Source organism: Sceloporus occidentalis, unplaced genomic scaffold (genome assembly GCF_023333645.1).
Source record: "Sceloporus occidentalis isolate IW3139 unplaced genomic scaffold, rSceOcc1.0.p SCAF_19, whole genome shotgun sequence".
NCBI lineage: Eukaryota > Metazoa > Chordata > Lepidosauria > Squamata > Phrynosomatidae > Sceloporus > Sceloporus occidentalis.
Genome location: NW_028316999.1, coordinates 169815 through 192267, shown reverse-complemented (window position 1 = coordinate 192267; position 22453 = coordinate 169815). Strand labels below are relative to the sequence as shown.

General features: G+C 40.2%; 1 protein-coding gene across 1 annotated transcript in view; it reads right to left on the bottom strand.

Moving 5' to 3' along the window:
* LOC149302253 (activated CDC42 kinase 1-like) overlaps positions 1-21897 on the bottom strand; it is a 29050-nt gene extending 7153 nt beyond the window's left edge. The window contains exons 1-12 of the mRNA XM_089482382.1: positions 21835-21897; positions 16862-17039; positions 15564-15634; positions 13299-13505; positions 12619-12771; positions 11984-12261; positions 11469-11595; positions 8901-9047; positions 8447-8541; positions 4033-4227; positions 3437-3528; positions 1145-1189 (exon numbers count right to left, since the gene is read on the bottom strand). Of these exons, the coding sequence (XP_089338508.1) occupies positions 1145-1189; positions 3437-3528; positions 4033-4227; positions 8447-8541; positions 8901-9047; positions 11469-11595; positions 11984-12261; positions 12619-12771; positions 13299-13505; positions 15564-15634; positions 16862-17039; positions 21835-21897 (1651 nt within the window). The remainder of the gene's footprint in view (positions 1-1144; positions 1190-3436; positions 3529-4032; positions 4228-8446; positions 8542-8900; positions 9048-11468; positions 11596-11983; positions 12262-12618; positions 12772-13298; positions 13506-15563; positions 15635-16861; positions 17040-21834) is intronic.
* Positions 21898-22453: the final 556 nt, after the last annotated feature.

Below are 22453 nucleotides of genomic sequence, written 5' to 3'. Positions count from 1 at the left end.
GCAGGCAATACAGCTTGGTGTAAATATTCGAGGGTACAATCTAAAAAACAGTAAAACGTTTATTTCATGGCAGTGGAAACAGTGCCTTTTAATGGAAGTGGTTAACTAGTCTGCTAATGCTGCCTATTGACAGCTATAGTAGGTCACAACAGCAAACGGCACACCTAGAGGTACACAGTCGGTGGGAGATACTGCTCCCCCACAATGCTGAGCAGTAATAACTCTAGTAATGGCACATCCTACATCCAATGTAGTTAAGCGTGTTTTGATGTTTTACTCAAGGGGAACAGCCCTTCAAAATAAATGTAATATCCATAGTAAGTAATGAGATGTTACACCCTTGCACTCTACGCCTTATTAATAAACTGACATGACTTAAGACAGGTAACACAGCCTGTTCTCGGCATATTATGTGCTTCTGTCATGTCAGAGGTTCTGGGTGGAGCAATAAAAACAAGCTCTCGCTTCATTTCTGCCTGTTTTCACAGCTCTCTCTTGTACTAATTCTAATACCAAAAGCTTCTGCCAAGCAAAAAGGCGAGGTCAGAACTCAGAGACCATTCCCCAAACAGACTCACTCATAAGCATTTTGCAATAAAAAGCACCCTTCTCACCAGTTTTAAACACGTACCTGTTAGTCCAAACTACCACCACTGCAAACGCATTAGTGTAGAAAACACGGTGGTTCCAACAACTAGCAGGCACAACAAACAAGCACATGTCTTCTGGAAATTTTGACACAGAAAGGGTATTCTCTTTCCAGGACAGTAATGTGTTCAAGGGGTTTTTATTGATCTAGTAATCAAGATGTATTTGTTTAACACAACCCAATGCATTGGGTTCTTACAGATCAAGGGAATTTGAGGTGAAAGAGGCCTTGATGACAAGTGCACTCCATAAAAAATGATTTTGTCAAAGAACAAGAAACTGCGAGAAACAGTGGGCAATTATAATTAAGCTTAAGGTTTTGCTTTGTAAGACTTAGAAAGCAGTCAAGAACATCACTGCACACAGGTCATGCCAAAGGCCAAGCAGTGTGGAGTTGGTTTGCAAGCAAATAACTCTGTACCTTGAAAGAGAGGAACTACAAGAGCACAGAGTGGGCAGGAACATGGCGCGCGCAGAAGGGAGCCACGGAACTTACTCTTAAACGGGGCAGCCGGCTGAGGAGGGCGTGGCGGGGGCTCTCCTGAGAGAAGAAAGGCCACGAAGCATTTAGAGAGGGTGGCAAAGGACATGGGAAAGAGGGAGAGAGGGGCAGTGGATGAAAGAGGGTGACACAAAAGGTAAATAAATTAGTACAACTGGAGATGAAAAGGAGCAAGTTAAAAAGAAGAGACCAAAAAAAAAGATATATATATTGTTTGCCACAAAATATTAAGCTATAAGACAGCGCAGGGGAAATAACAAAAACAGCAAGTGAGAGTGGAAGGAAAATATGAGAGTTAATGAAAGAATTCATGAAAAAGAAAAAATTACGTAAACAAGGTAAACATGGAGCTCTGAGTAGTATAAATATGCTTACATGAGCTTAAAAGATGGGTGAGTCAGTTATAGCACTCATGCGTAATGATTGCTAAACTACCTAAGATCACCTCTTGTAGCTCTGCCATACCCTAGTAGTTCAGGGAGTGATGGGAAATAGATTTAATAGCTGGGGCAAAGTCACTGTGGAAGGGAGTTAAGTTCATTATGAAGTAATTGAATGTAGGGTCTAAAAAAGTAAATTTCAATTAGAGGAAAACAGCAATTTGTGTGTTAATTGTAATCTAACCTGGGTTTAGATTATGCATGTGCTTTTCGTAGGATGGCAAGCAATCTCTGTTGGCTTTGGGGGGGAGCGGGCTATGTGTATGATCTTTTTTTAAGTTTGTGCATAATTGCATGTAGCCATGGGGTCCTGAAGTACTTCCATTAAATGAGCTGCACACAAAACATGACGCCTCAAGGAAAATGCCCGAGAGAACAGTCACATTTCAGAAAGTAGTTGCTAATATACTCACAATACAAGAAATTGTCTCATAAATGCTTATCTTATTCTGTCCATTACAAAGGGTTTAAACTGATTAAGCTATATTAATTACGATTCTGTTTTTGTACAATCTGTCACTATACTGTAGCATATCGAATTCTGATTACCGTATTTGCTCGATTATAAGACGACCCCGATTATAAGACGACCCCTCAAATTTTGGATCTTATTGGGGAAAAAAAGAAAAGGCCTGAATATAAGACGACCCTAATGGGAAAAAAATCAAAACCACTGTTTTTGTGTTTTTTTTCTTTTTTCTTTCTCACCTGTCAGTGGGAATAGCAGATCTATATGTCCCATCAACATGTCCCATCAACTTGTCCCATCAACATGTCCCATCAACATGTCCCATCAACATGTCCCATGCTCCTCAGTCACGCTTAAAGGGGTCTGGGAATCATGGGAAATGTAGTTCACTAGGTTGTGCCCCTAATTGAACCAGCTATGCAAATCATTCCTACCTGACAGTCTATGCTCCTCTTCACAAATTGTGAACAGGAGCACAGACTGTCAGGTAGGACTGATTTGCATAGAATCATAGGCACAAAACGTAAAAAACGAAGCTGGGTCAGGTGAGAACAGCGCGACCCACGTGACCCGCGCATCTGTTATGGTCACAGCTTCCGATTCGGCCGCATCGGAGGATGCTGAAGCCGCGGATTACGGAGGCGGCGGCTGCTGCCGCGGATTACGGAGGCGGAGGCGGCGGCTGCCGCGGATACGGAGTCGGCGGCTCCCGCGAATACAGAAACGGCGACGGCTGCCGTGAATACAGAAGCGGCGGCGGCTGCCGTGAATACAGAAGCGGCGGCGGTGGCTGCAGCTGATACGGCGGCGGCGGCTGCCGATGGAATTGTGAGGTATCGTGGGGGATGATCTGAGGCCTGATTACAAGACGACCTCGATTATAAGACGAGGTCGGTTTTTCAGAAGTTTTTTTCTGGAAAAAACCTCGTCTTATAATCGAGCAAATACGGTACATATTTTTTGAACAAACAGAGAACAGGCTAAACTGCTTGTATAAACAGACTTTTCTACTCGTACAAGAAGAGTTTGCATGACTAATGTACATATTTCTTAACCTGTGCTGGCAACACAACATTTACTTACACTGCATGATTGTCGTAGCTGCAGTTCAGCTGTGGGCAAGCTTGTCATTTTATATGAATGACAAGTCTGTTGTCAGAATTACCACCCATTCAACATTATTAAAAAAGCTTAAACAGAAACCAGTTTATCTTCACTTGTATTGTCACTACTTACTCTTCATACGTGAATAATACTGCTACATATTTTGACGCCGTATGTAAATACTCATTTTAATTGCTAAAAACAAAAAGCATTTGCCTTTATGTGGAAAATGAGCTACAGAGCAATGTCACATTAAGAGGTTACTTCACTTACTTTTTGCCCTTCCAGGGAGCCGAGTTGGACGAGTAGTACCTTGATCCAATCCTAGTATATCAGGTGGGTCCATGGGATTTCCCAGGTACAGCCTGTAGGGGGAGGCAGAGAACACCTAATGATATACGAGTGTTAAACTTCTGTTTCAACTAAAGAAAATGCATGAGAGAATTGAGAAACAGATAAATTGACCACTAAGTAACTTAACTTACCTTTATAAAATATATTCAGTTTGGGTTTATTCATTTTTTAAAGTAGAATTTAACTCAATTGGTAACTTGTGATAATCAAGCCAACCAATACAATAATACTGAGGTGCATAAGTGTAGAGCATTATAAAAGGTATAAGCTGCCATAAAGGTAATAGCATTGTCTCACTTTCACTGAAGGCAGTCTTCATTCACCAACTAAGCATGATATCTCAATCTCACTTGATATGGAAAGGTGTTAATGTCAAAACCCAGTGGTCACATAACAGGAAACGTAGAGGAAGGAAAGACAGACAGGGGAAGCTGTGACATTCACAATCTCTGCTACAGTTCATCCAGTCGATCACATGCTCTGACAAATCACAGTAAGGTGATTGTTTTCCTTACTCATCAATCCGGTCCGGGTAGCCCCAGCAGTGGGCAGGTACAGTGTCTCCATGGCCTGTGTGGATGAAGCTATTTTTAAGTGGCCGGCTGATATCGTGAGCAGACAGTCCTGCCACCGATGTTACAGCGTTCCTTGGAAATTGCCCAACTTTCAACGTTCGCTTGTTTTGACCTCTCCACCAGTAATTCTCTGCCCTGTGGTTAAGACAAATTCTCGATTATAGAAGATGCAACATCAAGCAATGAAATGAACATAACACCCACCATTCTGTAGTAGTAATTTTCTTTCCCAAGTCAATGCAGGCTGTAGCCTCTAACAAGATTACAGTATGTGCTCCTTTTAACTTACCTTTTAAAACATGGTAAAGTCTGTGACTACTAGAAACAACTTGGGTACAACAGTGTTTTCTGCTGAAGTGCCTACGTGTTCAATGTGGCTGATTAACTCTCTGCCCAATTAACACGTGGGTGCTTGCATAGTAAGAGTGAGTCAGCCCTTCTTCCTGTCATCCCTGGAGAAACACGCTCAGACAAAGCACAGAATGCGAGACTTTAATCTGTCACAAGCACTCCTTCCTGCCTCCTCTGGAATTCCTTCCGCCTTTCACTAATTACCTTTCAGCGGACGTCAGTGGCCAGAGGACACCAGGCAAGATGTGGCAGGCCTCCTCCCACTACAACTAGGTATACCGGATTAATTAAACATGGAAATTAAATCTCTGTTTATACGAAAGATCTAACTGCTTCATTGCATTCCTAAATAGGCAAAAAAATCAGGTAGGTGTTTGGAGCCAGAGAAGAACAAAGTCTAGATCATGGTTATTTTAGGTTTCTGTCTGGAGAGAGAGCTCTTGATGTTTGAAGACGCTTTAATACAGTTTCAGCAAAGACCAGCAGGATTAAGTCTCAGAGATTGCTCAAAGGTTCTATGACCTTAAAAGATACAAATCTATCATCATAACATATGCTGAGTGCTACACGCAAATCTGGAAACCTTTCCTGAAAAGGTGAGTAAAGCATCCTGCTCTGGAGAACCTGCCTCTAGAACTGAATAATAAAAATGAGACAGGCGTTAACTATTCTAATTGACCAAGGGAAAAAAAAGGAAAGAATTATACTGAAGCACGATTACTGTCATATTATAAAGTGCTATTTATGAAGGTATAAAAAGCAATTAAGAGCATATAATTGTTTACACCTATATGCCCAACATCTTGTTCTCTGGTGTACGCTTAGATACTTGAAAAAAGTTTTATTAGATATTTACGGTTACATTTAAATCATGGTGGAGATAAAACTGACATATTAGTAAGAAACAGCAGAGAACGCAAGTACATGAATATGCAAAGAAAATTTAATAAGGGTGTTGCTGTCAATGGAAAACACTTTTGTAATTTATTGAGAAAAAAACTGGCCTAAAGAGAGTTAAGTGGAATCGGTTACTGGAGCGGAGAGATAGACAGGGAGCAGAGTTGCAAAAGAAACTCTGATTCTCAATATTTAGATTATTTCCTAAGCATGCAAGAGGTTAAGGACGCAGCCTTCGAAGGCTTTCCATTTGACACAATGCTTCATTCATTATGGTCAAAAGATCAGCGACAATGTTGCTGCAAAGCAGGGACTTCTCTGGCATCCTTGATATATCAGATCTGCAACTCCCATCACGCTGTGCAATTTGGCAGATTGTTTAGTCTAAGGAGGTAACAATGCCAGATAATACATGTCTCTGTCTTGAATAGAAAATAATCACACTTTTGAATGTAGTACTAACTAGTGAGCAACCAGGATAAAGGGATATGACCAATGTCAAAACGAACTGACAAGTGGGTTCTGGGTTACTGAAGCTTTCATCATCTAATACTACTAGAACTAGATCATTTATCCCCCCCAAAAATGTCCTTAGGTCTCTCCTAATTTCTAGATCCACATGAGCTTTAAAAGCCTATTACTGTGACACCTAGGTAAGTCACACATATAAAATAAATATATAGTACAGGGTATTAAGTCCTGCAGCACCTGGGCAGAAATCCCTTCGCATGATGCTCTGCCCCTCCTTATTTCCCTAATTTTAAAAGATTTTTGGTTTTCATTACTTACAGAACTTCCAGCAGCCCAGTGTCAATCCTTTGCTCATACAGGACTTCTGTCCTCTCTACTCCAGCACATCTCCTCCTCCCCCTGTACGATAACCCATCCCTTCTCTGAAGATCTGCTCACCTGCCCCCGCCGCACTGTTGCCAGCAGGAATGGGAGCAGTGTGTGGGTGTGTTACAGTGTAACTAAGCTGCAGCACGCCATTGGTACACATACTGGGTCAAAGGAAATGAGTGCATGTAAGTTCGCTATTCCTCATTTAACCCTTTCTATAGATTTCAGAAAAGCTAAGCTTAAAATAAACGCACATTTTTCTCGCGCTGATGTGCTCTGAAACAGAAGTGCTGTCCTCTCATACTACAGGTGCCAGTCACATGCATTTGTCCCACATTTTTTGTAACATAAAATGTTAAACATATTCCAACCGATGCTATATTACTTAAGACAGAGGTAGCTAGCAGAGAGTTCCCCATATGTTATGTAATTATATATATATAGTAGAGTAGAGGTTGTAGCCGTATTAGTCCAGTGGTGTCAATATCAAATAACAGATGGAATAAGTATCTTGTGATAATACCTTTTTTATTGGACTAACAGAATTTTGGAATGACAAGCTTTCGGGAGCTCTTCTCCCTTTCTCAAGTCAGAAATGTTTTAGACTTGAGAAAGGGAGAAGAGCTCCCGAAAGCTTGTCATTCCAAAATTCTGTTAGTCCAATAAAAAAGGTATTATCACAAGATACTTATTCCATCTGTTATTTGATATATATATATATATAGATATATATAGATATATATCAGTTTAGTCTGTTCCAGGAATAGCTATAAAACAAAAACTAGTATTCCCCTTTCAACTTTTATTATATGGGGTGGCTCTTCCAATATTTTAAGGGACACTTCACACATCATACTTTCATGCACTTAATAGCTGTGTGGTCCCTTTAAATGTTCATGTCAGTTTTGTGAACGCATGGGGGATTCTGCACAATCCCTTTCCCATCTTCATTTGTCCATTTTACGCCTCCCAGCGAAATGTTTTGAGGGATATCTGTGCAGTTGAACATACATCGATCAGCCATAACATTATGACCGCTGACAGGTAACAGCAATAACACTGATAATCTTGTTATCATGGCACCTGTCAGCGGGCGGGATATATTAGGCAGCAAGTGAACATTTCATCCTCAAAGTTGATGCGTTAGAAACAGGATAAATTGGCAAAGCTTTAGGATCTGAGTGACTTTGACAAGGGCCTAATTGCGATGGCCAGATGACTGGGTCAGAGCATCTGCAAAACTGCAGCTCTTGTGGGGTCTTCCGGGTCTGCAGAGGTCAGTACCTATCAAAAGTGGTCGAAGGAACAAAAAGTGGTGAACCAGCGACATGGTCATGGGCGTCCATGCAGGTGGGGAGAAGGCTGGCCCATGTGGCCAAATCAACAGACAAAATGCTGTAGCTCAAATTGCTGAAAAAGCTAATGCTAGTTCTGATAGAAGGGTTTCAGAGCATACAGTGCATCACAGTTTGTTGAGTAGCCACAGGTCAGTCAGGGTGACCATATCCTGTTGTAGTAGAGGCAAGAACATATTGTAAAGTACAAAACTATCAATGTAGGTTGGTTTCCATCAGGTCTGTGAGAATATTATTGTAGATCATAAACGTGGAACTTAGATGCACCACCCAGGGCACTTTGAACGGACAGTTTAATGTCCCCAATATGCCCATTAAAGGAGTACCCTGTACTGGTTCCCCATGGTCTGACATTTCCTGCCACGTGCCGGCAGATGTGTTGAGCTCCATGGATTTGCAAAAAGAACACCAGAAAAATGTAAAGGGACCACACAGCAGCAATCCTTTCCACAAAGGCTGAAAATATGAAAAGGGTCACTGGGTAAATTGCAAATTTTTATTGTTTTCACTCTGTTAATGTGACAGAAATAGACCCACATATACAGTGCTTGGGAATTGTGTCGGCACCATTATAATAATGCAGACACATTGAACAGCTCTTCTTCAGTAATGAAGAAGTTAATAATTACATAAATATATTCCAGTACAGCAGGGCAAGGGTTATGTACCTGTGCTGCCTGCCCTAAAGCCTGGGCATATGGGGTGTGGCTGAGATTGGTGCTCCTCTGTGATTCATTAGCAGCTTTCCACCCAGAACTGATAACCTAACCCACAAGGTAAGTCAGTAGCATAATCACAGCGTAACTCATATACTACCAGAGAAGCCTTGCACAACAATACAGGTGTTGCAAGTATACTATTTCCTCTGACAAACACAGGGTTAAAGTCACTTAAGAATATGGAAGGGGTACCTGCCCTCGATGACCGTTATGACATCGTTGATCTGGATGTTCAGTTTGTCTGGTTCCTGGAAGTCCTGCAATGCACGCATATCTGTTGGCTGAGCCTGGGGTACAAAGGATAATAAGAGTGTGACCAGCCTGTGTGTGTGACAGAAGCATAAGGTAGAACTACCGCTACTACAGAACAAGCAAGGCCAGCAGGGAAGCAAAACCTTTTTTTTTTATTCACTTATCATAACACCAGGTAATCAGATAATACCAACTGCTAGCACTATATGAGTACTTAACGACCTGGGTCCCAATGCCAATCACTAGCATTGCTTCTAGATTTCAGATTAGCCTAGTCTATATACAAGACACTGCCTGTCCCTAATATAGGTTACAAATTATGCAGAAAGCTGGGAGTTGGCTGAGACAGCTTGAGTGATAAAAAAAAAATCTTCTCTTTGGCCCCTGGTCTCACCTCCACCAGAAAGTCTCTGAGTGCTACAAAGGTTGGCCTGTCCTCAGGTTTGTGTGCCCAACACTGCAGCATGACATTGTAGATGTCCTGTGGGCTATCCTCGGGCCGACTCAATCGCTCTCCTTCCTTATCGATCTTATGAAGAATCTGTAAGGATTACAATACATTTATTTAGAAATGTAGTTCTCAACAATAGAGGCTTCTATAAATCCAAAGCCATTAATTAAGGCGCAAGACGAATATCATATTCCAGTTATATATAACATTTCCGGAAATCTTGAAGCCATGGAAAAGTTTTTTTCCTGACAAAACGCAGGCTGGAGTAGTTTTACAAATTAAAAATAATTTTCTTGCTATGCTATCGCCCAAAGACCACAATAATCCTCTTGATAATGTGACCCTACGTACTCCTACCAGTTCTCTCACCATGTCCTTTCTCTATGGGCAAATTCGCCCTATTATTACATGGGGGTCCCTTAGACAGGGCCTGCCTGCTTGGAAGAAGGACCTCCCGGAGATAGACCTGGATACCTTGGTTGACGCCACGGTGTTCAACTCTAAGCTCTTGGTGTCCCGCTCATATAGTGAAATGTTTTTGAAAATTCTCCACAGAGCCTATATGACTCCGAAACTTTATGTTGCGGCCCGGTTGGGTGATAGCTCTAATTGTTTTAAGTGTGCAGAGCCTGATGCCGATCTTTATCATAACCTCTGGGCTTGTTCCTCTATTACTACCTTTTGGAAAGCCGTTCACCAATATGTTACTACTGTTTTGGGTTTACCCCTTCCCCTGACAGTGGAGTGGGCTCTTTTTGGTATCTTGCCGCCTTCCAATACTCGTCCCTTTTCTGCTGCAGAAAAAGCTATTCTGCTTATTGTATCAGCGGTTGGTAAAAAGGTCATACTGACCCAATGGATACAGTCCTCCCCGCCTCTTCTTGACATGGTTCTTTCCCGACTGAATAGTATTTTTCGACTAGACTGGTTAGAGGCCGCTATGCATAGGGAAGTTAAAGCTAAATTCTTCTTCCGAAAATGGTCTTCCTTTATTGCGGTCCTAGATGACTCTGTAAAATTGTCCCTTTATAATTCCTTTCATTCCACTGGTTGGTTCTGTCTTCAGGCGCTGAGGGGGATCTACCCCATTCCAGGGTTTCGTCCTTCTCAGGCTATGGTTGGGGGAGTGCTTCAGGAGTTGTGATGGGGCTAGGTTAATACATGTTCGCTACATTTTTGATTGTCTTGTTTAACAACCACGCCTTCTCTACGGACGTCGTTCATAAACCGCTACTGTCAGACCTGCCTGTATTATGTATCCTTCCTGTTGGTTCATTCTTTATATGTATTTTCTTACACATGGGTCTGCCGAGCATTCCGTCCTGCTGTTTTGACCCCTTTTGGGCCTTTTGTGATGCTGATACATTCTTATTGTATTTGTACACTGTATTTCAGTTTGCCCTTTATTTCTTTTATGTACTTCATCTGTGCATTATCCTCTTTGAATAAATTGTTTTAAAAAAATAAAAATAATTTTCTTATGCTGGCAATATGAAATGCAGTGTATATAAAAGTAAGTACCGCATTTGCTCGATTATAAGACGACCCCCCAAATCTGAATATTAATTTAGGAAAAAAAGAAAAAGCCTGAATATAAAAGACGACCCTATAGGAAAAAAGTTTTACAAGTAAATGTTAATTCATCTAAACAATTTTTTTTTTAATAAAAGCTATGATTGAGAAAAATATTTTGGTTTTATTTCCTTCTATTTTCCAACCTGCCCCCCAGTTATGCACATCTGCCCCAGAAATGCCTTATACCCCCTATATGCCACTGTGCCCCATGATATGCCTTTTAACCCTCTAAATGCCACTGTGCCCCATGATATGCCTTTTAACCCTATATGCCAATGTGCCCCACGATATGCCTTTTGACCCCCTATGTGCCACTCTGCCTCCAGAAATGCCTTATACCCCTATATGCCACTCTGGCATTTAGAGGGTTAAAAGGCATATTATGGGGAAGAGTGGCATATAGGGAGGTTTAAGGCATTCAGGAGGCAGAGTGGCGTATAGAGGGTTAAAAGGCATTTCACAGAGCACTCTGCCTCCAGAAATGCCTTATGCCCCCCATTTAACACTCCCCCGCCCTCCCCCCCAAACTTACCGGTGCTTCTGACTTCCCTGTCATGTAGCCGGGGCAGCGTGTAGATCCCCGGTGTGTAGCTGGGGCAGCGTGTAGATGTCTACGCGATTCGCGTAGACAACTTCTGCTGCAGCAGGAAGGAGGCGTGGCTAGCAGCGGGGGTTGCCTGCGTCCATCGCGCAGACCTTCCCCGACTGTCAGAGATCAGAGTTCCCCGCACCGGGAGAGTTCCCCGCACGCGATTCGCGCAGACAACCCCCGCTGCTAGCCACGCCTCCTTCCTGCTGCAGCAGAAGTTGTCTACGCGAATCGCGTAGACATCTACACGCTGCCCCAGCTACACACCGGGGACTCAGAAGTACCGGTAAGTGGGGCCTGGCATGGCAATTGTCATCAAGTGGTTCATGTAGATTATATTTCCTTACCTGGCTACCATTGAGTCCAATCCAAGGCTCTTGCCCATAGGTGAACATCTCCCACAATGTTACTCCAAACATCCATGTGTCACTTGCATGTGAGAAGGTGCGAGTCTTTAGGCTCTCTGGTGCACACCTGATAAATATTAGCACATGGACAGAGAAGTATATAAGACAATTATCAAAAGGAAATAATAGTGACATTCAAAGGCAGTGTGAAAAGGAACAACAAATGGAGGAGAAACCTGGGCCAATGTCTAAATGTTTACTGAGAGAGTGGTTCATAAATGTCTCCCTGTGGGAGTGGTACAGGCTAATAAAATGAGGGAATTTAAACATACACGGGGTAGGCATAAAGCTATCCTGAATGCATGGCAAGACCAACGACTGATAAATGCCTTTACTTCAGAAAAAAATGGTAGACTACATAGGTTGAATGGTTCTTTTCTACTGTTAAATTTTATGTTTCTATGAATGAGCATTTTTATGCACTTAATAGGAGAACAATCTAAAATCAAACTAACCAGGCAAAGGGCACTTTGCGATGCTCTTGCATGACATAATGATCATCATTCTTAGGTAGTGCCCTCATAAGGCCAAAGTCTCCAATCTTAACCAAATCATTGGAGGAGAGAAGAATGTTCCTGGCGGCAAGATCCCTGTGGATGAACCTTTTGGATTCCAAATAAGCCATGCCATTGGCAATCTGAATAGCGTAGTGACAGAGTGTGGAGATCAAGAAATAGCCTAGATTCTTTCGCAGTCGGTCTAGGAGAGAGCCCAAAGGAGCAAGCTCTGTTACCTGGAAAAGAGAGACTTTAAAACTTTAAAAATATACTTTAGGACACAAACTCCAACCAAATTAGATAAGTGGTTTTATAGTATCGTGTTTTAGAGTATCGAGTTCTAAAACAAAATATTGGATAGACATGAAGGGGATAGGGAGATGAATTGAAATTTAATACAACAATAATACCTTGCATTATACTCTTGTTACTGGATGTCACAGATCTTGGACTTATGTGGCAATGTTATTTAATATAAAAGACACTATGCCACAGCACTAGATTGCACTGTATTTTATTTATTATTTAAAGGAGATGAAACAGTCAATAAGTACAAAACTCCTTCATGCAAACACCATTCTCCCTTCTCTTACCATCTTCATGGGGTGTGTGAGGACTACTCCATATAATCGTATGAGATTTACATGGTCAAGGGAATGCATGGCATTCACTTCTCGGATGAAATCGTCCAGGGCGTCTGGCTGCGTTAGGACATCGGTCTTCAAACACTTTACAGCAACATTCAACTTAGAATGAGAAGAATAAAATTGAATCATCAAGAGGATGTGATTAATTACAACTTGTTGATCCAGTTAGAAATGATTTTGTAGTCAATACAAAATAAGTATTTCCTCTTTTTTAAGCAGAATTGGGAATTTTTTTTGGGGGGGGGGTTTGAGGGTTTTGCCTTCTTCTGGGTTAACTGTAGGTTTGAACTTGATGGGCTTGTGTCTTTTTTTTTTTAAACCTAAATTACTACCCAACTGTGTTTTAAAGATATGCTTAAAAATTAAACTCAAAACATCGGCAACGTATGCAACTATTTGACTCCTTGAAGATGTAGTTTTACTATATATGTAAAAAGCTGAACGGTATCTGTACCTTAAAAAAAGGAAGGATTGAAAACTATCAATGGTACCTACCAAACTGCTCAATGCTAGGGTAGCTAACAATATATTATAATGAAAGCTACATTAAACACAATATACCTAACAATGTGCCTATGATGCGGCCTTCATCAAAGTATGGGGGTAAAATCTAATTTGTAACCTACCAAATTGCCATTAGGAGTGCTCCATTCTCCTCTCTTGACTACGCCAAAAGAGCCATCTCCTAGCTTCTCGAAGAGGGAGATGTCCTTCTCTGTGATGAGGCATGTCAAGGCTTGCTGACCTTCAGGTGGTGGTGGGCTTGGAGGTTTGCGGAAAGTAGTCTGGGGCTGTGGTGGAAATTCTGAATCTAGACGCTTGCCACTAAACACCTGGGGACAAATTGGCAGGATGTTTTTTTAATGGAAAGGACAAGAAAAACATCACATATCTGGGAAACGTGGATGCATATATTTCCACATATAAAATTGCAGTAATAAATACAAATAACAAGATTATATTCATACTGTAAAGATAACACCAAAAGTCAGAAGTCAGAGAGATGTAGGCTACATAGCTATGGTGTAATGTGGGGGTACCCATGGGAGCTATGAATTTCAGCCTCTAACAAACTTAATACTTATAGTGTGCTGAGTTTCCTGAAAAAGTGCAACAAATCTCTCAACTAGGATTATCAGTTTCCGCTGCCAGAGTCCTGCAGCTGAATCAATCTCTCCTTCTCCTGCTAACTGTCCCTAGAAAGGAAATCCTGGGACAACTGCTGACACTTGTACAGTATGTGTGTCAACAGTCCCCAGCCCAGCTCTGAGACTAGAAGGTAATCCGATACCTTGAGTGGGTGGGTTCTATTTTCAGAGTAACCCCAGACCCAAATATTCCAACACTGCAGACAAAGGATTCATGGTGGCAAGATTAACATCTTCAGTGCTATATTATTTTTGTAAAGTGCTAATTCTTATATATATATATATATATATACATATATATATATATATATATATATATATATATATATATTTCTATTTTAGTTTGTGTCTGGGGTGAGCAGTATGAGAACCATTCTGGGTGTTATGATATATAAAATGTGAAACCAAACATCTTAAAGACAGAGAACACAATTTGCCTTTAATAAACTATATATGTATGTATATGTATATAAATATATGGCCCCCCTGCAAACCACATAATAGTATCTTTTCTTGGACCAATACAGCAATATCCATGTTAAATTACAGACCTGGAAAATGCGTGCCAGCCTCATATGTAATGCCAGGCTAGGCTTACTGCTTGTCACTAAATATATAATTTCTATTCACCAAAGATTCAAATATTATTATTGCCCAGCAGTCAGCACTGTATGTTACACAGCGCCTGCCTGTGAGAGCTTAGATATCAGAGAGTGGTGGCTGTACTAAACCTTAAGTTGAAACATTGTGAATAATACCCTCAGGGACAGGAATGGTCACAGCCATGTATTAAAATACAGCTGTGATGCCTTTCCCCCCTCAAATATATATTTCCTGTTTTGGAACAGTGCCCAACCTCTGTTAGATTGTACAATAATCACTGAAGAATGTGGATTATCAACCAGATTCAGGTCTGGGCTTTGACTGACCACTGCACAACACTAAGGTTCTTGCTTTTAATCACTGGTAATTTAGTAGCATGTTTAGTGTCACTATCCTATGAAAAGAACCGCTTTTATCCCCGGGCCAGGACCCTTGTAGATTAAAAATGGTTTTGATCTGAAAATGGTCAGTAATTTTCTCTGTTGATCCTCCCCTTTGTCATGGCCGTTATCTCATTTGGTGCCAATAAAATAAGCACCCCTATAGTATGATGATAACACAACCATAGTTCAATTGGGAGTGGGTCTACTCTGGTCGATGGCCAGTCTCCACACATAGAATTATGTGCAAAAGCCATAAACATTTTGGCCACATCAACCTGTAGTCATGGATCTTTACAAAAATGTATGCCTTGGTTTTCTTTTCTGCTTTACACCCTCCTTGAATTTTATTCCGGAAATGTTTCGATAACCTGTAGGTCTTCATGATGCTATTTTTATTGATACTTTTTACAAAGCCTGCCGGAAACGAAAGGACGTGTAATTAATTATGTGACTTCTCCGTTATTGGAGACTTTATTTAGAGGTAAAGTGAGTGAACTTTAGGCTGAAATTTAGGCTTCACAGTTCGCAACATGTACACACACTCTCAACGGGATCATTTAATTTGTGTGGATCATTGACAAAACAATCTATTTTATATCTTGGATGAAAATATGCAAAAAAAACTAAATTGTAAATTTAAGTACTGTACATTTCTTGTAGATTTATGCCAGCAACTGTAGACAATGTAACCCGGCAGTGCAAACATTTGTAAAACAGAATAAGAAATTAACTAAACCAGACAATGAAGGCTTGTTACCTTGCTCATCCAAGATTTCCGTTTACACATAGCTTTTCTCCTCTTTACTGCTTCCCATAGCCGCCTCTGGCCTAAGTAAACAGAAAAAAAAGAAAAATAATATGAAAAAATAAAAAACACAACAAATCCCCAATTCAACGAAGAAAAAACCAATGAATGTGGACCACAGACTTTTGTTTCACACTGGTAATTTTCTATTAAATAAAAAAAAGGCACAAGGTAACGTTAAACTGGGCTGTCATTTGGATTGTAATTACCTTTATTCTTGCTAAACTGTAAAACCATGTATGTCTACTGTCACTGACTTCCCCAATGCTCGGTAGGCATAGTGCTCACGGTTAGCTAGTACGCCTTCCATTACCAATGTTCTGCTGCAAACCTATCCCTGAAAGGTAGTGGATCATCAACCTGGCATAACCATGTGTAAAATCGCTGGTTTCTTGCACAAATATCATAGCTGACGCCAGGCACCTGTGTTAATACTGGATATGTCACTTTTTTGAATATTTTAGGCTCTGCAATCTTATTATGAAAAGTAAGTCAACAAAATTTAGACAGCAGCAAGTTAAAACTCAGTATAGCTCTGTGTTTTCACTATGTTGCATATCAAAATTATTTAATATTTTTTTTTAGTCTTAAACAGTATGTTTTTTATTCCAGAAATGATTGTGTTGGCCACTCCACTGCAGTATTTTTTTTTGTCCGATCACAATTTATTAGGATATAAATCAATATCAGGTACTTGTCTAGCAGACAAGCATAACATACATTTTGACCTACGGAAAGCTACCATACAACTTTACAAATTTTGTGAAAAGAGAAAATTGCACTACATTTTTAAATTAGTCCCACTCAAAAATGTGTTTTTTTTAATCATCTCATTATTAAGGCAGTAAAATATACCATGTACTGTGATGAGCTCAGGTACTAAGGTACAGAAAATATACCTAGCACATATTTAAGGACAGATATGCACAGGATGGCATTACCTTTTGTGTACAGTAGTACTGACATGCCAACACTTCAGATTTACTAATAACTGAATTGACAGACAAAATCCATGACACTATCTATTCTGATACACAGCAAAAGTCACTACTGCTCTGAAAACAATATGGTAAGAAAATATGATCAACTTCTTTGCACATCAATTCCACACTGCACATTTTCATATGAGGGAAAACAAAATGATTAAAAAGGAGCACCTCTCAATGAAATACCTAAGAGGATTTATGGCTCACGAGAGGTAACAGACTAGATGAGCTAGGAGTACTTTTTAAAGTCTTTGTTCTGCTCACCAGGCCGGCCCATGCCAATCTTCTCCAGGTCTTCATTCTTGACATAATCAAAATGGGAAAGCCGCGTGATGTTGAGGTCATCGCGTATGCGCAGGAAGTACTGCTGTAACTGCACTTCGCTCAGGAGTTCCAGAAGCCATTCTGAGCCCTCGTCTGAATGCATGTTACTCCCCAGCCTCTGTATACAGGACAAAAGAACGTGTTTAAAGGAGAGACTGGCGAACTGTGAAAACAGGAGCAACCAAATGTGTACTGCACAGTTAATCCCAGAAGACCCAAAAGAATAAGTATTCTCTCACTCTAGGATGCTTTTCAATTTGCCTAAAACACGCAGGAGGATATGACAGAATGAAAGTAGGAGAGTAAAAGTTCAACACAAAGACAAAAACATTGGCAGGCATGAGGTTTGATAAATAACTTTCTTTCTCCTCCGGACTCCATGTGTCACATCCAGGCAAATCCGACCTCCTGTGTGAATTTTCACACTATTGTGAAACATACTGGGGGGGGGGAGAGGTTACCTAACGTTATTAAGAAATCAAAACCCAAGAAACAACTTATTTGATTAAACAGAAGAAAAAAATGACAAGTAACTGAGCACTTAACCCGATACCACACAAATAAAAGGAAACTTAGAAGATGAATTCACATTCCCTTGACTCCAGGCAAGTCAGATTACCATGACTGTTTGTCAAGGCATAGGATATATTTGACCTAAGAAGGACTGGTTTTGGGCTGGTTTCTTGCTTAACCCATTAGAATAAATACTTACTGGAAATGTCAGTGCTCCATTAATATACTTCTCCATAACCTCACTAAATTCACTAACTAAATTATGAAGGACAGGTCTAATCTGCAAAAAGAGCCAAGCTGGCCCTGTAACATGTATAGTGAAATCCACAAAAGCTCTTGAAATTTACCAACTGAATTATTATATGGAGTACCTACTGTCTTTTTGCTGGGGAATGTCCCCAGGAGTTGCATACTGCATACTAAAGTCTTGGAGCTGAAATCAAAAGGTCCTAATTAGTCCAATTAGTTAAATATTGATGCCTGTTTGCTCCTATTTGTATTTTTCTGATATAACCTGACTTCATTTAACACATGAAGTTGCTGACAGTTTCTTAGAAACTAGCCAATTTCCTGCATGTGGGCTCACATGTCACGTGTTAACAGCCACGGCTACTTACTAAAAGTTTACATTAATGCTCTATGTGCATGAAGAGGAAACAAAGCCTAGTTAGTGATTGCGGCTCTATGACAAAAAAGGTCCTGTGCCTGTCAGGTTTTCATGTTCAGGTCCCATAACCTCCTGGAGCTACTCCCTCCGATAACGGGAACCACTGTAGATAATCCACCATAAAGGTAAAACTGCAGAAGGCTGAGCAGACTTTTATTCCATACGCATTCTCCTGTATGCATTCTTCATAATGCCATTATTCACTACCATTATATATCATGTTTAACTAGATGTAGGACAACAGTGGGTGAAAAGAGGAAAAAATGCTTTTGTAAGAGATACCCAAAAAGGCAGCATTTGCTCCCTGCTTTTGAAGTAATGCCACTGGAATCACAGATTAGTACAAGAGTGAGCAGAAGCAGGCAATTTCTACCCACTAACATTGCGGTTCATGTGATGTTTCAGTTGAGATGTCATGAGCGGTCAACCTGTTGTGATCTATCCTTACAGCGAAAGTAAAAAATTATGGAAAAATATGAGCGGTCAAGTATGGTTTGTATCACTGATGAACATCCACAATGTTTATTAACATATGTAGTGTTCATGAAAAAAAAAAAGAAAAAAACACATGCATATTCACCAATGCTGGTTTGTTATTCAAGTCTACTCTGTCCACACTAGGTTCCCATCTTCTCCCCCATTCTTTGAGCAGCACGCACAAGATTGTATGCTTGCTTTTAGATACAAAACAAGGGACGACTGCTGTCATTGAGAGGAATTCTGCCTTTTTTGTACAAGTTGTATGATTGGGGACACAATCAATTATCGCTACCAATAGTGCTACACTACAGCAGGCAAATATAACAACTTACAACAGGAAATCAATGAATTAAGTTTATGCATCCTGCATAATCCAGTGGAAAACTTTATAGGTGGTCTTTTGCAACATGCAAAAACAATGGCTGACATGTAAGCCCTTCTCCCAGTAGGCTCAGTACCGGCTGCTCATCCTTCCTAAGTTCCCTCGTTACGAATACATCAAGTGTAATGGGAGAATGACAAAAGTGTAATATAGTAATACACTGTGAGATACAAAGTACTTTTGTTTTATTCAGTGTTCGCATGCTTGCGGTGTAAAAGCTCTGGTGTGGAGCATACCAAACACTCCACATAGCGCTACTTTGCAGCTCCGCTATGGATAGCAAAATTGCTGGTTGAGGCTTATGTATTTCATCCTGCAATTGACTTTACAAAAGGCACTAGACCGGTAATTTACCGTGATCACCATTGAACAACTGAGAATTAGTGCCGTGTGAAGTTTTATGCTAATAGCAAAGTTTTTCACTGTAATCACTCTAAAACACATCAAAGAAACAAAAAACTCTCCCATCACATTTGTTGCGTCTGGAACACAGGAGTCGTTCATTGGAAGAATTTACCCGCTATACATGCCACCATTTGGGAAATGTCAGCAGCCGGTAAGCAAAGCTGCGGCAGTTATGAACACACAAATAGAGTTGCAGACAGGAGGATTGATAGATATATTGGTTAGATGGTGCCCTCACTCATCTAGAATCTACAAGAAAGAGAGAATCCCAATTACTGATTGAAGTTGAACCATGTATTGTACCAGTGTGGCTTTCTCTGAGGTTTTGCACTTTGAAGGAACAGAGGACGAGGTTATAACCTAAAGGGCACAATGGACCCAAAAACCATAATAGTGCATCATGAGCACTGCACCATTATTACTGATTTGATGCCATGTTATTGACGATCATTGGCAATGTAAATAATATTTCCTTACCAAAATCACTGCTTAGTCAGTGACAGGGGAGAGGACTGGCTATAAAGCCAGGGGATGGGTAAAAATGCAGAGATTTTATGTGGTTTGTGTTTTTTTATTCTGGCCCCAATTGTCTCTTGAGAACATCCTCTGAGAGATATCCAACTATTTTCTACATATTTCATGGCTGAGACGTTTTTTTTTTATTAATGAAGAAATTAATTCCATTTAAGGCTCAGTGAAAAACAGGACGATCCGGCCACAATTAGTCTCCAGCGATAGTATTTGGAGAGTAAAAGAAAATCAAAACACAAAATTGGAAGTGTGATCAGCTTTCTGGTACACGAAAGCAGGCCAAGGCCCAGTAAGGACGGGGGTCCTCTGTGATATATCAATGGAGGGTTCAACACAATACAGGCTATATCTAACGCCCTCTAGATTGTAAGCACGTTTGAGCATTGTTATGGTATATACTACTTGTTATGTTATGTCTACCCATTGTATACTGCTACAGAATATGATGGCGCTATATAAAACAGTAACTAATAATCAACCTTTGCATCCTCATCAAGATTAAAAAAAAAGTGTACAAAGCCTGACATATGTATATGAATATGTTTAATGTGCATAGTCCTCTTTACGACCAAGCACAGTAAATCCATGAGATTTCATCATATATTTATCTATGAATGATTCTGCTGTTTGACTCTGTCTCCACCTTCATAATCCATAGTGATACATCTCACGATGGCCCAACCTGACTAAATTCACGGTTTGCCAAAAAAGCACTAAAAGAGGGGCACAATTAACATAAATGTAAAAAAGACCCTCATGTGAGAAAGAGTAACGCATAATATGTTATTCTTCCTAGGCGCCCAAAAGGCCGCTAAGCTTTCCCAGACACCAGAAAAGTTACTGCTCCATCCAATGCTAAATACAGAGAATAAAATCTGATTTGTTTTCCTCTATCTGGCAGAGATATTCAGCTCGCATTACATTCATTTTGTTTAACAGTCCAGTGATCACACAACATGATGGACAAATTCAGTGCATTTCCTGTAATGTAATAATTCACCACTTCTTTAATAGTCCGAAGCAATTTAGTGCAATCTAATTTTATCCACAATTTGTTTATCAATTCCAATGCGGACAGAGCTTCCCAGAGTTGGGAAACCAATTGATTAACCGGCATGCCAGCCACTGTGGGATCTTTGGTAGCATCACCGCCAATCCAAGGACTGAGGAGTCTTGCTTCAGAGGATTTCATACATTTAACTTGCATTAACACGGCATTAAACAATGCTTTGAACGATTATAAGAAAGGGGACAGGACAGGATCTTTCAGTACTGCATTCTGTTTTGTTACGAACCATAATGAGAATTTCTGGCACTATCCACTGGGCACAAAGGGAGCATGAAAAAGTCAAGCCTGCAGGAAATTAGGATGGTAACCGCACAATGCCCTGCGACACACATGCCCCCGAATATCATTAACCATCTATACATCTTATATCGCATGGCAGCAAAAACATGCTTTATTTGACTTAAAACAAGGAATCCGGGATGAGGAACATGTACTGATATAAGATCAATTTCTGCCCAAGAACAGTAATGGTTTTGCAGAGATTATTAAACTGTCAAAATCGTAGGGTTGACTTTGGAAATTCAATCCCATTATGCTCAGCCAGCTATAACACTCTCGCTTTAAAAGGTCATTTTTATTTCAACATGTCAATTGCAAGTATTTTAATGTTCCATTAAGAAAACACATGCATTTCACATGCCTAGTTATAATATTTATAAATATTTACTTCTATGTAAATATTTCGAAAACTAAGCTCGCCACATACATGAAAGTAAAAGTATCCATTTTTGTGCTTGCACTGTATTACTGCGGGAACCTTCCTTACCAATAGTAGTCTGCCGGTACTAAACAAGCTCGGTGGCCTTCCTGCATTCAAAAGATTTGTTCACACTTTCAATTGCATAACAGAATGTTTTTGTACTTACTTTATAAATCTTAAAATGGGATAAAAAGGGAAGAGAATTCCTCCAGGCTTGGAATCGCTTCATGTCTGTATAACAGGTTATTCCATCCCCCCCCAAAAAATCACGTGAAGAACAAATTTAACAATGCAACTTTTTCTTCTCCAACTCATGGAAGTTGTCAGCGTTTTCCCCGTGGCATGGAGAGGTGACGAGGTGACTGCAGGCCAGTAACTTACACATTCAAATCTCTTCTTCTGCTTCTTCTTCCCTTTATGGGATCAAATACAAGAGGACCAGAGGAAGGCAATCCCTGTGTCCCTTGATTGAGTTTAAATCTTTACTGGTCGGCTCGCACACTGGCTTCAGCATAATGTTTAATCCCAAAAAAGATATGTAAAAATGCTGACCGAACAAAAAGATCTCAAAACCTCTTCGCCTGATTTTTGGAACAAAATCATTTTAATTTATCAGAATTTCAAACTGTACGAAATTATGTTTTTAAGATGTCATTTCAGGGGTTTGGGTCAGTAAAAAATGCCTTTGCTAAAGCATATGCGGAAAATTATAGCAGTCAGATTTCATACAAAAATAACCACCGTAAAATATGTGCAGTTTACAGCAATTAAACAGGGAATCTAAA